Genomic DNA, 16198 nt, shown 5'->3' with positions numbered 1-16198 from the left:
CAATATGTCGACACTTAGTATACTTACAATATTACTGCTAGTTGTTGAAGTAGAAGAATTTGACGAGAGGGACCCGTGCAGTGGCTGCGTTTGGCCGGAGTGATTCGACGACGTTATACTTTGGTTTGTTAAAGTTAGTCTTTTTGAGGGTAACTCTTCTTCTGAAATAATCTGCCGTGGTGGACAGTCAACTCCAGGAAGCAGTAATCGAGCTGCTTGCATGATATCGTCTTTGTCAATTAGTAATGCATGGCGGTACTCTGCGTGAGCAGATGAAACACGCAGCCACTCCACAAGGGGAGGTAGAACAACATACGCTCTCTCATAGCATAACTCTTGGATGTTGGTTCCTCCGCCATTGGTTGCAACACCGATGTCGTTGTGTTCCAGTTGAGAGCAGCGCATAAAGTAAAACAGTACGCGAAGAGCAGATTGTGACATAGTAATGTGTTGGCTCCGCTGCTGTGCCCGGGTAACTAAGTCCTTTAGTTCGTTTAGGCTACCAACGCAGGTCGTCAGAAGACAAGGTTCAAGTGTAGGACTTTGTGTGTTAGAATTTATCGACGATTGACTAGCCCAACGTGGCATCGTAAGTGCTCCGGAGGCTACTCGACCAGCATTTAGATGCGCATATGGCTGTAGTAGTCCCCACAGATCACCAGATCCAGCTATTGCATGTTCGAGACCGCTTGCAGTTAGCGTTGTAGTCGGATCCGATGGTAGACACTGAAGGAAGATTTCCTCTAGCAAATTTTCTAACCCAGAACAGAGGTAGACGGCGGCATATTCATGTACAAATCTTCCTAACCTTGCATCTGCCATCCAACGATGGAATCGTCCAACCGGTAGTTGCAGACCTGCTCGAGCAGATTTGCTCTGCTTCAATGCACTGTCGCCTGGAACTGCAAACATAGCGGCTGCTCTAAGGCATGCCTTGATACACGAGTCCGCTAAAGCCGGAGATAAGACAATCTTGAACGCTCCGGAAACCTCATGTTTAGAACACAGACCCAACGGTCCTGACAAACGTTGAACTTCTCGTGCCACGCGTACCAAAGCCCGTTGAAGCAGATACCCCAACCTTGGAACTGCCTCCACGGAGACCCTCTCTGAATGCTCCCGACATCGACCTGATCGAAGTACTCGCAAAACACAGTGTTGACTCCATGGAGGATGCTGTAGTTCTACTAGACGATTGTGCGAATCGACCCACACGAATTCATCTGCACTGGTTACATTAGTGTTTACGGTTTCTAACGAGCTATAGCGACCTAATCTACGCTCTGGTTCGGAACTTTCCGATCCTGCACTGAGGCTGCTGTAGGTCGATGTACTGGTATGTGAACGCATTGTCAACTGTTGAATGGCTAATTTGATGTCCTCCAATCCTCCACCTCCCCATGGAATCTTGGCTGGTGTTGCACGGTGTCGGGAGCGTGAGTGATTAGTACTAGCTCGCGAGCGTGCACTACGATTCGTTACTCCTGCAGCAAGCCGATCCTCGGGTAGTGGACCGAGTGGTCCGTTATTTCGATTACCACCAGGTGAGCTGCTTCCGTGTCCAGTATCAGACATGGATGCATGTCCAGAGGAACGGTTCTCGTCCGACGAGCTGTGACATTCGTTAACCCGTTGCAATCCTCGGAAGTCGTGAGTTCCAGTATGGTGATGAGTTCGGGTAATGCCCAAACCTTTCTGTGGTGGACCTCCGAGAGAATTCTGTTGCGATTGAGGATGATGGTAGGATTGCATGGCATGATGATTTTGGGAAAAGTGTTGCTTCAAATGGCTAACGCTGCTGGCATTGCTCGAATTGTTACTGCTACTATTCAATGGTTCAATGGAGGACGCATGTGAATTGAGTAGATTGCCGTTGCTGTTGCTCAATCCGCTCGAGTTGAGGCGCCTGGTGTTGTTTCCATTGGAAACGCCATTTAGGTTTACTTTATCTAAACCCGAACTGATCATTGCCGGTTGACATTTGACTGGTGAGCTTTGAACGGTAAGTTTAGTAGGCCCTGCAACGGATCGATGAGGACCTTGCTGCTGAATGTTCCCATGCTGAATCTGTCCGTTTGGATGTTGTTGAGGTCCATGCAGGGGCGCTTGGTGTTGTTGCTTAAGGTTACCATTTGCAAACTTGTTGGGGCCCACGTCGCGTTCCGGGATCATGGCTGAGGTGTTATAGGATAAATTAGGGTTGCTACCGTTACTGTTATTGCTCGAGCCAGTCGTGTCGCCATTTTGTTGTAAGCTTTGAACCGGTGAAAGATTGTAATTGCGTGGGTCTTGGTTGCCATTAATCGGACGAACGGCGATCTCCTTGGAGATTCGCGGAGCTGGTGTAGCCACAGCTGGACTCTGAATTCGCGGTCCAGAAGTGACCGGGTTTGATGAGGCAATGTAGTGATTGCCTGGCGATAACCCATTGGAACCGTTTTGGAGGTTAGTGCTGGCGCTGTTTACTCCCGAACTGGTTGAGTTGCTGTTGTTGGATGGCAAGCTGACATGTCCATTGGCCACCGTTCCGGAGGGTCTGTGAAAAAAAGGAAACAGTTAAATCAGTTCACTATACGGCTAACTTCTGAGGATTTCAAATGTTTCGAGAGATAAACGTGCTCACCAAGTATGTTGCAAAAAAGCATAAATTTAAATCAAGTCTACATTACCGTGCCCGCCAGTTCTGCACGAAGCTCCAATCGAATGGATCACCGACATCTTCATCATTACAGCCGTATCCTTCCTCTGAAGAATCGTTTTGAAAAACTGCTTGTACGATGTCTGAAGCCATTTTGAAGCTTTCTTCGATTTTAATGTTTATTACCCCGTTCACGACACTCTCAACAAATGATGGCAGGGGTGCATTGGCCTGCTCCATACGCCGAATTTCCACGACTTGAGTGTGGTTTTGCTTCGAATGGTCAGTAATAATGGCTCCTATTTGGGCTGCCTCAGGAATAGGCGGAGCTGGAGCTTTTTTATGGGTTATCACTACTGTAGCAGAGCAACCTGGCCCCATCGGATCTGCTGTGGGTGCTACTGCCGCAGGAGCATTTTTCTTTTTTTCCTCCAACACTGACTTGAGTTGCTGCATAAACTCTTTACCAGGTTTCGGTTGATCATTTTGATCACCAGAGGTATCCTTACGCTTTGGTTTCGGCACTATGGAGTTTTGGCGACGAAATTGTAATTCAGCAGTTTCCTCGCAAAGGCGTTGAGCGTGGAATACATTCAACTCGCTTGTCTTTGGTGGTGGTGGGGTTGATGGGGCTGGTTTGGTTTTCTCGCTCTTTTTGTTCACGATACTATCTCCGAAGTAGATGATTACCTTATGATCTTTCTGCTTCTCGATTTTGTTCTTTATGTTCTGCATGGAAACGGATGTTGGCGGAGGTGAGGGAGGTTGATAACCGAAGTAGTCATCGTCCTCTGTGAGGTTATTGGTACTTTTAATCATTTTGGGTTCCACCAAACCTCCACTATATCGATTACGATTGATTTTAGCAAAGCATGGGATTTCGTTGTAACTTTGAGCTTTTTTCATGCGGTTCTGAAGTCGTGTAGCGACCGATGTTTGTTCCGGAAAGCTGTAATTGATTTCCGTCGATGAGGAGCCCGCCGATGGCGCCACGGTCCCACCATGGCGGGCTTCCTTGTTGTAGTCAGTGGACATCCGTCTTCTTAGAATGAAGTTGTCGTTTCGATTATTTTTATTATTTTTACAGTATTTTGATCCTTGTTGTTTTCCAGCGCCAGCAGTAGCCGAAGTAACAGCCGCCGTCGCAGAACTTTCGGTCGGCCCGGAAGAACGTTCCGATTTGGTTGGTGGTTTCACTTTCAATTTGTACCCTCGTAGCTCCCGACACAGACTGCAGGTGCAGTCTTCCGTACACGTCATGCTGGGTTTACCCCGCTAGGAGCAGGCCACTGGCGAGGTTGCAACATTGCTGCTTTGTTCGACAAGCATATTCACTTTCGTTTCCATGCAGCGTGCCAACCACCGCAGCCGCCTTCCGTGGTCAGCGTGGGTTCAGACCGCGTGCCACTGGATAATTTTATGATGCATTGTAGGGCAGCAGCACTAGCAGTAAACGAAGTGGAGAAAAAACATCGGGAAATTGCACTTATGATTCGAGTCTACGGCAACTGCTGCAAATGTATAGTTGAAATGTATTAGCTAAATTATTTTGGACAGCAGCCGCATTACGCGGTGGTTGTGCCCATTGGCACGCCAAAGAAAAACACATTGATTTGAATATATGTTGGTATGCCGGCTTGCAGGTCGACTTTTTTTATGGTGGCAGTAGATATACTTCAGCTGGTGCGATGTTATGAAATTAGCTTGCATTTGGAATATAGGTAGGTGCACTTCACAGAAATTTAGTGCGAAAATTAGAAACTCACGGCCGGCCGGATCTTTTTACATTGTGTAGACCAATCAATAGAATAAGTACAATATATAATAATGTTTGAGACAAAGAGACTTCAACGATTGTTCCAATTTTAAGATGACGAACCATCGGAATGGAAGACCTGTGGAAGTCGTTTATAGTTTAACGTACCAATCCAACCTACCAAAATAAAAATCCCCTACATCACACACCTGTCAACTAAATCCATTGGCAGTAGTTGAACTACATACTTGAAAGATCATAATCACATAACAGCTGCGCTCGTTTCGTTACATGTTCATTTCCTTTTCTAATTTAAACCCTTTTGCCCACATTACTCGCGCACTTCTTAACCGCACCGGGTTGGCTAGCCTATGTTTTGGCCTCGCCATACCGTCTAGCTGGGTCTCCAATGTCCAATGGTTTTAATGGTTGTTTTTTTCACTCAATTCGTTTTGTTCGAGTACCTAGCATATGCGGTGGCACTTTGCGGTTCTTGTAAAATTCATGTAATAAAGTCGAAAGCAATTTCGCATTGAACCAATCATGTCAACTCTTCCAGTGGTGGTTTGTCGGTTTGCGCAAAGTGTACAAACTTGTACATCATCGGTGTGTTTCGCGTAATTGAAAAAGTAGAAAAGACGCATAAATAAATGTTCGCTTGGAAAGTCGTTTGAGTTCAAAGGGAAAGAAAGAGTGGCAGTTGTATTACTTTGTAGTAATTTGTAGTTGACGTAATTGATGGAAGTGAACAGACTTTTGGAACGCTGTTTAATTTTTTGTCGTTTGTGTTTTGCGGATTTTTTATGTTCCGACGTCCCCCTTCGTCTGGTGTAGTGCGCAACAAAATCGACTTCTCTTCTATCCGCTTGATTTTTAGTATTGAAATTCTAGAATAGTCTCCCGCAATCTCTGAGGCCGCGCTGAACTTCTTTTGTTTTGAACAGCCATGCATTCCTCGTACATATTTGCTATAACACAAGCAGATTTCAGTCTATCGGCAACAATTTTTGAATAATTGACAACGATAAAAATGTAGTATAAACAATACACTAAACTACTTCTACCCAAATTTTCTAGAGAAAATATCCAATGGGTAATTTTCTACAGCGAAAACTGAAAAAATAATTTCCATTATATTGAAGAAAAGTGAGCGAATTTTACAGTCACATATAAGATTTTTCGGTTTTCGGTTTCGGTTTTTGGTTTATCGACTAATTACAAGTCTAAGCTTTAGAACACTTATTGAATTTCCCGTATCAGACAATTTTATCGAGAGTTAACGTGTTCTCCGCGGCGGTCCTCGCCGTGGAAATAGTTGGACGTCTAAATAAATCTTAACATTACAAAAAAGAGCCATTGTTACCCTGCCTTCAAAATCGTTAACCAAAATACACTTTACACCAGACGCCCCCATAATGTTAGTGAAACTTAAATTACATTACGGTGTACATGATTCCTTTTTCATCTCAACTTCTCTAGTAATCCTACTCATTTGAAAGTATTACACTTTTCGAAAACAGGGACCAACTTGAGTTGGAATATTTTTTTCGACTGATAAAAATGGCGTTTCCCAAAGGGATCAAAAATTAAGCAAAATAAAATAAGTTATATAGGTGACTATTTTGGTTTTCGTTTGACTGCTTACTGCTTAGTTGAATGGCGTAATGACGTAATTTGGTTTTTATGTATTACTTCATTATAGTAAGTTTTAGGAACTCATACTATGGATGAAAATGTGCATTTCATTGCTCTAAACAACTTTGCAGAAGGTCAAACAACTGTAAAAGTTATCGTTAGCATTAACCCTCTTAAAGGCGAGCGGGTCTCAGAGACCCGACGGCCAATGATTTTTTAGTTATAATGAGCTTATAGAGCTTGTACATGCTAATTTCTTAAGCTGACGCTAAAATTCATTGGAAAAATTGGTCACAAATATAACATATAGAGTGCTTCACATGTTCGTATAAGTTTTTTTACATACACAAAAAGGCAAGGCGAACCTACGCGGCCCGATGTGCATTTCAACATCAATTAGACTTACTATGATGCAAATAATTTTTCTAGAACGCTAATTTGCCAAAACCTGTTTTTGTGACTTCATTTCAGTGTTTACAGATATTCTCTAAGTTCTGACGAATTTTTATTTTACATTATTTAAGACACATCAAGCATTCGTTTGCGTTATATAACAGAGCATGCATGCTCGTCAAGTTATAATTTTATGACAAATGGTTGCTTTAAACACAACCTCAAAGTTTTCCATTTTTTAATGCAAAAATATACATGTTTGAGGAAAGTTTTGTGAAAAATCTCATTTAAGAAAATAATTGCAAACAGCACTTTTTAGCATAATGCTTGATTATATAGCTTTGAAGTAAATTATCAATTCAAAGTTTGTGTCTTATGATAGCAATAAGGATGTAAAATTTTCATCTAAAAATGTTGAAATTTGGTAAAGTTACAAAAACTTGAAACAAGCGTTTCTAGGAGCAATATTTTCGTCGTCATTTCATTTGCACCTGAGTGTAAACTGTCAAAATCGTAAATTATCACAATTTCAAACAACTTTGTCGTAAATTTTCATATCAAAAATTATTATTTTTCTCACAAATAGAGTAAATAGAGGTTTCTCAAGAACTCAGTGCGTCGTTTCTATAGTATTGGGTTTATAAGAACCAAAACACTGTCAAGAAATAGTAGTTTTCTTTTTACATATTTTAGCAGTTTTTGCTTAATTCAATTTATACTCTAGCTAATCTCTAGGGTTGATATTTGTGAGTTATTCATATTTTTGCGAGCATTTGACTCTATTCAGTGCATAGTATACTAAAAGCGAAGGCTTGAATCTTGAATCTATTAACATATTCTCAAACAATCCGCTAGTGCTTTTTCTGCTTATTTTTCCCTATTTATTTCATTTTTTCAATTTAGTCTATATTGAAATAATTCAATTAGAAAAATTATTCAAACAACGAGAAAGCTACATACATCGGATCAAAGTTTTTTATAACAAAGTAAGAGCTGCCATTGAAAGCATTTATCTTACATTAGTTATGCTTTTATAAAGCTTTTATCTTCTGAAAGCATTACTGGATGCTGGAATATTACTTGTTTCATGTTGAAGGTCGATATCAAAATGAAAAAAAAATGGAAATGCGGGATAACGCTCGTTTTTCAATAGTTTCTTAATTATCGAAGTATATGAAATCCTTTCATGTTTTCCGGGATCCGAACCATGGTCAATGACATCAGCTTCGTACGAGGTAGGCCGTTAGTACTCTTATCTATCAAGAATACTTGCCGACGGAATGATATTTGCAATATTTAATGCAATTAAAAGGTATAATTAATATTTTTCACGCTCTCATATCGCGAAATACATCAACATACACAAACGAAACAAAGATCACTTTCGGAACCGTGTTTCGCCGTGCAGATTTCGAGACATGGTCAGTATTTACCCCAGCACAGCGTCTTCTAAGCTTTTCTATGTTGGGAAAGCCCAAGTCGTACCAGCAGAAGGCAAAGGATTCTTCACATTTCTTTTCATGTCCATATGCAACTGCCTAGTCCTAATTTTCCGTTCTAAATTTATAACTCTAGAATACCTATCGGTCTTGCAATTACATTGGTTTCGTTTCTTTTAGTCTTAAATTTGCCGAAAATAGCTAACAAAATCAATGCAGTAGAACCTTACGGCAATTAAATCAAAGTAACAAAATTTAATATAATATCCATGCATCTAATACACAACGGTATTTTACAACAAATGGTGCAGACGAAATATTGAGCATTTGCCAATTGAAACATTTCGATTGCCTTTATTAAATTTCTTTAATGAAGGTTTATTTCGGATGTTGTGTTCTACATACCAGTTCATTAAAAAGGTTCGTAGATCATCATTTACTTCATATAATCCGGATTCACAATGGTATGTTTCATCTGGGTCGGAAATTGTACGGACACATAGTCGTGTTGTTTAATTTTCAAACCTAAATATGGAATGGTTCGGATAGTGGTCTGATATGCTTGCACCTTTCGCCGAAAATTTCCCTTTTGCAACACTGTTCTCTATTTTATAGCAGGTTGATTTTTTAAGAGAACATTTTCTTTATAAACGTCTTATTATTTTAATGTTTGATAGCTTTTAGTTGAAGCATGATATGCTCTTCAAGTGCAGCGCAGTAGAGCGTTAGAGCATTTGTAAATGCAATGCGATCGAACCGTTGCTCTAAAGGCTGCTATAATGCCTGTTATATTGCTTATAAGATGCAATGTCTTGAAATATTTGTGATGTGCAACACTAGTTTAAGAGCAAATGAACATTATTGATGTTAAAATAATGCGTCAATATAATGCATGTGGTTATTAGGGCATCACAAAAACACTCATTTTGAAATGTCAAAGGTCATTGTGACAAATGTCAAAGTAAATTTCACATCATTTGGACAATTTTAGACCCCTGCCCAACTTACTTGAAGTTTTTGACATTAACATAAAATATGATGAAAAAATATATTAAATGTTATAACTTTGAAAGAAGCATTCCAAAAATTTCAGTTTATTCCTTTTTTTGAACGAAACATTCTTAGCATTTCAATGGAAATATTTTCGTTTCTTGAGAAATACGGGAAGCTGTACTTAACGGACTTAACGTCTACATGGCGATCACGACGGCTGTCATGTGCTGAAGAGCGGAAAGCGAAAAATTAAAAACAATTTCAAAGCAGGTTTTGTGTCCTTATGCACAAAGTGGTTTTTTACCATATTCCTTAGGGAAAACTAATAATTTATTGTTAAATGGAGTTGATCTGCAGTATTTAATGAAAAAATGTGGGAGTTATAAAACTTCCCAGAAGATACTGAACCTCCATAGTTGAAGGTTTTGGAATTATGTGAGCTCAACCATAAAAACTTTTTTATTTTCGAGAGTTGTTCTACTGCAGCTGTAGAGCTAGGTTCTTGGAAGGGCTCCCCGTCAGAATCACATGCTACAATTTGCAGACGAGACAGGCAATGTCGCCCACTAAAACACTGCTTTAGGCCAATTGTAGCGGGCCGTGATTCTGAATGTGATATTCATTGTACGGTTCAGGTATGTGCGGGCGTAGGGACTCGCGATCGCGTGTGTCATCGCGAAGAGTTTAAGCATTTGTATGTTAACGTGTTCGATTGCGTTTGTATGTCGCGTGTGCTAACGTGTATGTAACTTCGCGTGTATAGATTCTATTTTAGAACCGTGTGCCATTCGCATTTTTCGCGTGTATTCTTGGATACCCGCGCGCGGACCGTGAATCTAATACTTTATTTTTTTGGTGTACGGCTAAGATGCTAATCTTCCATATCACTAGAGTTCTCGGTGATGTCGCCATGGAACGTGTTATCTAGTGGATATATGCTTTATTTTTTGATTGGTCCTACTGAATGTATGGAGCTAAGTTATTAGGACAGAGAGTAATGGTTTCCGAACGTGACCGATTCATGAGCGCGAGAAAACGGACGTTTGTAGGTTCGTGTTTGAGACAGCATTTGAAACTTCGTGAGTGCTAAAACGTTCTCCTTATTACAGGGGTGTTATTAAGTTTGCGCGATGGCGAGCGTAGGTGTGCGTTGTTAATCGCGAAGGGCTTAAGCGTTCGTATGTTAACGTGTTTGTCACGTGTGCTCACGTTCATGTGACTTCGCGTGTACAAGACTGGATTTTGTAACCGTGTGGCATTTCCTATATGTGCGTGCGTTCTTGGATGGTCAAGCGGACCTTCATTCTGATAGTTAGTTTTTGATGTACAATTCACATTCTGACAAGGAGTAAGTTACCCCATATCACTAGAGTCCTCGGTCATGTCGCCATGTAACGTGGTGTCCAGTGGATATGAGAGCTTTCTTTTTTAAATTGATCCAATTGAAGGCATGGACCTAGTCTGCTGATATCAAGGATAGAAACAACCGGAAGTGGCCGATTCATGATCGTGCGACCGCGGGAGTTTTTAGGTTCAGGTTTGCGTTTGAAAATTTATAGGAGCTGAGACATTCACTTTATCACTAGGATGTTATCATGTTTACAGAGATCGCGGATGTAGGTGCCGTGGATGGTCCCGAAGAGCTCAAGCATTTGTATATTAACGTGTTTGTCACGTATATGTGACTTCGCGTGTATAATTTTGATTGTATAATGATGTAGCTTGTATTGTTGCTTGATCGCGCGCGGACCGTGAATCTGATGCTTAATTTTAGTGTATGGTACAGATGGTAGTCCGTTTCCCCATATCACTTGAGTTTCAGGTCATGTAAGTGGTGGGTTAATGTTTGAGACCGCGTTTGGAAGTTTAAAGATGCTACGTTTACTTATTTTCATGTAGGCGAAATCGTGGGCGTATGTGTGGATTATTGGAATTGCATGGTCGCGGTTTGTGGCCAGGTTTGACAGTGGATTGCACTGGTTTTGCACTTTATAGTAGAAGTGGGAATGAAACACGTCTAGTGGCCTGCTCTTCTGCTAGAAAGTGCAACACCAGTGCAGTCCAGCGCTCCGGGTTTTTTCAATGAAAAACCTCATTAGTTGTGATTTGATTTGAGAGTGTTGAAAATACTCTTATTTAGAGGTCTAACTACCCAATTCTCAAACGATTATAGATATCAGACTAGCTCACAGTTTTAGCAATACTCCCACTGTCGGTTGTGTGGAGTTCAAATTGCTGTAGTTTAGGAAAAAAGGAAATCACTCTCGATGGCCGGCTATGCAGAGTTTAAACACATAAAATCATAACTGAATATCTTGTTGCTCTGAGTATACGTTAGGGCATTGCAAAAAAAAATTTTTTTTGAATTCTCAAAGGCCCCCCCTCTTATATTGTGACAAATGTCAAAGTAAGCTCAGATGCCAAATTTCACATCATTTGGACAATTTTAGACCCCCGCCCACTTCGCTTGAAATTTTTTGAAATTGGTACTATGGGAAAATATGGAGGAAAAATACATTAAATGCTATAACTTTTGAAGTAGCAATCAGAAAATTAAAATATATACCTTTTTTGGAAGGAAATAATCTTAGTATTTGAATGGAGATATATTTGTTTCTAGAAAAATACGGAAAAGTGGGGTACTGGGTCATTTTGGCCCCAGAATCCCCTATTTTTAATGATTTTTTTGCTCTGTGATGCAAATCATACATATTTTGTAGTTTTTCTAATGTAAAAAATCTCAGAAATCGAACGGAACCCTTTTGATCTTAGTCAGAATACGTGAAGTTGGGGTTAAATGGCTTTTTGACATTCATATTAGACTTCATCATTTTCTCGTGAATACATCTCTATTATTCTTCAATCAATTTTCATAAACTATACCTTGTTGAACGTGGAAAATCCTTAGGATTATAACAAAAATAGGTTTGTTACCGGTAAAATTCAGGAACATCAAATTATCTGACATATAGTGTCGATTTCACATTTTTATCATAAAATCGCACATATTAACTCCATTTAACAACAAAATTCTTATTTAATTTACTACTTTTAGTGTAAAATATGCTTAGGGATCACATGAGAAAAGTTTCATTCCTGGAAAAATAGGGGAAGTTGAGGTATTAGGACAAATAATGTTAAAAATGAGATTTGTAGAGTAAACATCAAAAATTTTGATGTTTCTGAATTTTACCTTTGACGTTTTTATTTTTGTTTTATTCCTCAGAATTTTACACGTTCAATAAGTTACATTTTATGAAAATTGATTGAAGAATAATAGAGATATATGCATGAGAAAATGATAAAATTTAATATGACTGACAGAAAGCCCTATAACCCCAACTTCTCGTATTCGAACTAAGGTCAAAAGGGTTTCGTTCGATTTCTGAGATTTTTTCACATTAGAAAAACTATAAAATATGTATGATTTGCCTCACGGAGCATAAAAATCATTAAAAATAGGGGATTTTGGGGCCAAAATGACCCAGTACCCCACTTTCCCGCATTTTTCTAGAAAAAAATATATCTTCATTCAAATACTAAGATTATTTCCTTTCAAAAGAGGTATAAATTGTAATTTTCTAAATGCTACTTCAAAAGTTATAGCATTTAATATATTTTTCCTCCATATTTTCCCATAGTACCAATTTCAAAAAATTTCAAGCGAAGTGGGCGGGGGTCTAAAATTGTCCAAATGATGTGAAATTTGGCATCTGAGCTTACTTTAACATTTGTCACAATATGAGAGGAGGGGCCTTTGAGAATTCAAAAAAAAATTTTTTTTGCAATACCCTAGTATACGTGTACTCGGAGACTAACTATCTCACCGTATAAAATGATCATTTTTTATTTATTTCGATTACAGAGGTTTTAACCGTAAGGTCATTCGCCTCTTCGGATTAGAAAAATCTCTTACGAAAAATTTCTAACCCTATGTGCGAAGTCGGGACTCGAACTCAGGTGCGCTTCTTACAAGGCAATCGATTTACCAACTACACTACACCCACCCCCTGAAAAAATGAACATTTCGAGGTCGCATTGCCTGCTTGTGGCGAATCCTAGACCTGTACCTGTCCTGCAATCCAACTCCGTAATACCAGTCGCTGAGTCGATGGCCTTTCTTAAGTAGGTATTACATCAAAATTTTCTACTCATCCTAAGTATTTAAAGCCTGCTAATAACCAATGAATTTAATGCCTGCTACTAATCAATGAAAATAAGCACTTATTAGCTTGCTTATTAGTTTATCCTTCCGGCAATTGCGCTAGTGCACTGAGTGCACGCTGCTCTGAAAGTCTCTGAAATCATCTTACGACACCAGCCGCTGCTCGTTCAGTGGGCCATTATCGCGACTTCCGTAGGGTTCCATCCAGAGCTGCAAATTTTCAACAGTTTGTTTTGAACTTGAAGGAGGAAAAATTCTCAAATCATGCCCTACTATGTTCAATTCGCAGTTGTTCGTTTCCATTATTCATTCAAACAGCCGACCTGCTCAATCATTTTCCATTCATTTTCAATTTCATTGACCCTGTGAATATCTCTTTACTGTGGTATAGCCTTAACCTAAACTGGTCTCTACAGAGCAGATGACAGCTTTGGTTGGTGAATGAAAAAGCATTAATTTGAAATGAAGACGTACGATTCAGTTATGAAAATCCCGCCAACTTGAAAGTGAATGATTGAGGGAGGCTTTGAATTTGAATCATGGTTGGGTTTGATTGAACTGAAAGTTGGCATTTGAAAATGAAAATTTGCACCACTGGTTCCATCAGATATTAATTTTATAAAAGTTATTCATTTTTTTAGAATGGGAATTTATGAGTTTCTCTGGGCCAAATTAATGAACCGTCTCGATTCCAATTTTTGTAGGGCTTATTTCATAGTATATGAGGGATGTTCTGTCAGAATTCTGTTAACAAGTAAATTGAAGAATTTTGAAAGAATTTAATCTGCAAGCTCCACAACGGAGGCTTATGACGGTGAAAAATGTTAAATGCTGGCATTAGCTTTACGAATGATGACTTATTCAGATTTTTTTCAACATTCAACATAAATTGACAGAGAATTTGTTCTAGTAACATTGTATTTTATGTTATTAACCCTTTATAAGGCCCAGAGTTTGGGGCTATTAATGAATGTTATATTAGTAGAAACACAGTTCTTTCACTTAGTTTATAATATGTTTACATTTATTTCGTAATAAAAACAGTTTTGAAAATATACTAGCTACCGCCAATTAGTAAACGTTAGTCTTCGTAATGTTAGATGTATTTCCTACGAGATTGGTGCAAATATAAGGATAAATCAAGCTGTATCAGAAATTCAGAAAGAAATTAAGGTGGGGTACTGGTTATTACTTCATTAACAGTATATAACCCCTGGATTCTGAGGATAATTTGAAAAATGAGACCACAGATTACAGATGTTCATTAATTCATTTTTAATTTATAGGGTCCAAAAGGAAATCGCCGCATTTTTTCAAAAAACTCTCTACCAATCTGACACTTTTCACTGTATTTCAGTAAGAAGAGTTGCCAGACTTCTAACAAGTAGATTTCATAAAGCCACCGCTATGAGCCGTGTCAAATAAACGAAATAAAAATAAAAAAGTAGATTTCATAAGATTGGAACACTCCTCACTTCATATTCCAGCGTTATGAACGAAACAAAAACGTGGCAATATAGTTGCCACTGCCTTATAAAGGGTTAAAACATCTATAAGATAGTAATTTGAATTTGAAATTATATCACATTGGTTTTTACGGCGTACCGATTTTACTGTAGTGGGCCACAAAACTTCAATATACTAGAATACATTGCATAATTGCAAAATGCAAACCTCAAAGTCTGAACTTTAGGATGATTTGAAGAACGTAGAATCGTTCTTCAAATCATCCTAAAGTTCAGACTTTGAGGTTTTAAACGTAAAATAAGTCGTGTTGTATGTCCTACATAGTTTCAAACACGAACTGTTAGATGTTTCAGGAAGGAAAATAAATAAATAGTTTTACAAATTATTAATTTTATAATACTTAACGAATGTAGTATCACATATATCTACGGATTCGTATACTTTAAATTAACATTGTACAAACCACAGTTGAGCCGCTAGCGTTTTAAAATACGAATTTTATGACGTGTGAGGGTTAAGTTTACAACGATACAATTTTGTACCATAAGAGTGTTATTTTATGTAATACACTGGTAAATATTACACGCAGTATTGCATATCAATTTTTCGATGACATCATTGAGCCTGAAATTATTGTTATCGGTAGTCGAGAATCATTTGGCTAAGCGAGGTCGAATATTAGCACGGATTAACTTCTCTCAAAATTCTTAATTTTATTTGTTTAAAAGAGTTCTAACAGAGAATATATTGTGAAGCAAGCTCAAGAAAAAATTGGGATCGAGACGGTTCAATAAGTTGACCTAAAGAATGTCAAAAATTCCCATTCTACAAAAATTGAATAACTTTCATAATTTCCATCCGATTTTTACTAATATTAACTTATTTTAATTGGTTATTAGCAGGCTTTAATTTATCATAAAAATATAATTTTTAGGATTTGATTACATTGCTAAAAACCTTGACCAAACGCTTTTTTTTTTAAATGAGGAAAAAAATAAGAAAAAGTTCAATAAACTAGTAAATAACGTCAGAACTAAACACTCTAAATAAAATGTTCAAACGACCGACAGTGCATTCAATTACCTTCAATTCAACATAATAATATTTCATATCGATGCACCACAACCGAAGATATTTGGATTTTACTGAACTTACACTTTTTTAAAGGTAAAATTCATTTTTTTACTGCTGCTCGAAAACTGTTCTACTGCAATTTTTTGGACTTCATTTTCGAATTCAGCACACGATTTTACATCAGAAATGATGTTCTTATGTTGAAGTCCAGATTCTTATTTTTTTTTGTAAACTAGTGTAATCATTAGTATGCATCTATGAATAGCACTTCGCAGCGCAACGCACACATTACTTTTTTTAATAACGCTTTTTTTCTTTGTTTTCTGTCCGCACTGAGCGCCTATTATCGACACCATTAGAACCCTAGACATCGGATCATCAACACATGTACCGGGACAAATGGTTTTACTTCCCTTCTGAAAGAAGAAGTAGCTACAAATGTTTTATCTCAGAAAATCTCAACGACCTTGGGTGCGATTGAACCCAGACCCATTGGTGTGAGTAGCGGTCAGGCTCACCACTCAACCACTGGCGCCATCAAGAATAAAAAGTTGAGAAAATAAAAGGAAAAACGATCCTTCCATTTGGGGTTTCCCGCACTCTCACAGAAATGGTAGCTTTTTCAATTTTTTGCTACC

General features: G+C 38.5%; 1 protein-coding gene across 2 annotated transcripts in view; it reads right to left on the bottom strand.

Annotated features, from left to right (window-relative positions):
* The window catches only part of LOC131692447 (ankyrin repeat and BTB/POZ domain-containing protein 2), a 277153-nt gene that overhangs the window by 2380 nt on the left and 258575 nt on the right, over positions 1-16198 (bottom strand). Inside the window, exons 2-3 of one of the 2 annotated variants that reach the window (XM_058979499.1) lie at positions 2670-4149; positions 28-2536 (exon numbers count right to left, since the gene is read on the bottom strand). In XM_058979499.1, coding sequence (XP_058835482.1) covers positions 28-2536; positions 2670-3898 — 3738 coding nt within the window. In that variant the 5' untranslated portion in view covers positions 3899-4149. The remainder of the gene's footprint in view (positions 1-27; positions 2537-2669; positions 4150-16198) is intronic. The other variant, XM_058979500.1, reaches the window with a different exon arrangement.

The sequence above is a fragment of the Topomyia yanbarensis genome, chromosome 3, assembly GCF_030247195.1.
Source record: "Topomyia yanbarensis strain Yona2022 chromosome 3, ASM3024719v1, whole genome shotgun sequence".
Taxonomy (NCBI): Eukaryota; Metazoa; Arthropoda; class Insecta; order Diptera; family Culicidae; genus Topomyia; species Topomyia yanbarensis.
This window is presented reverse-complemented; position numbering and strand designations above follow the sequence as displayed.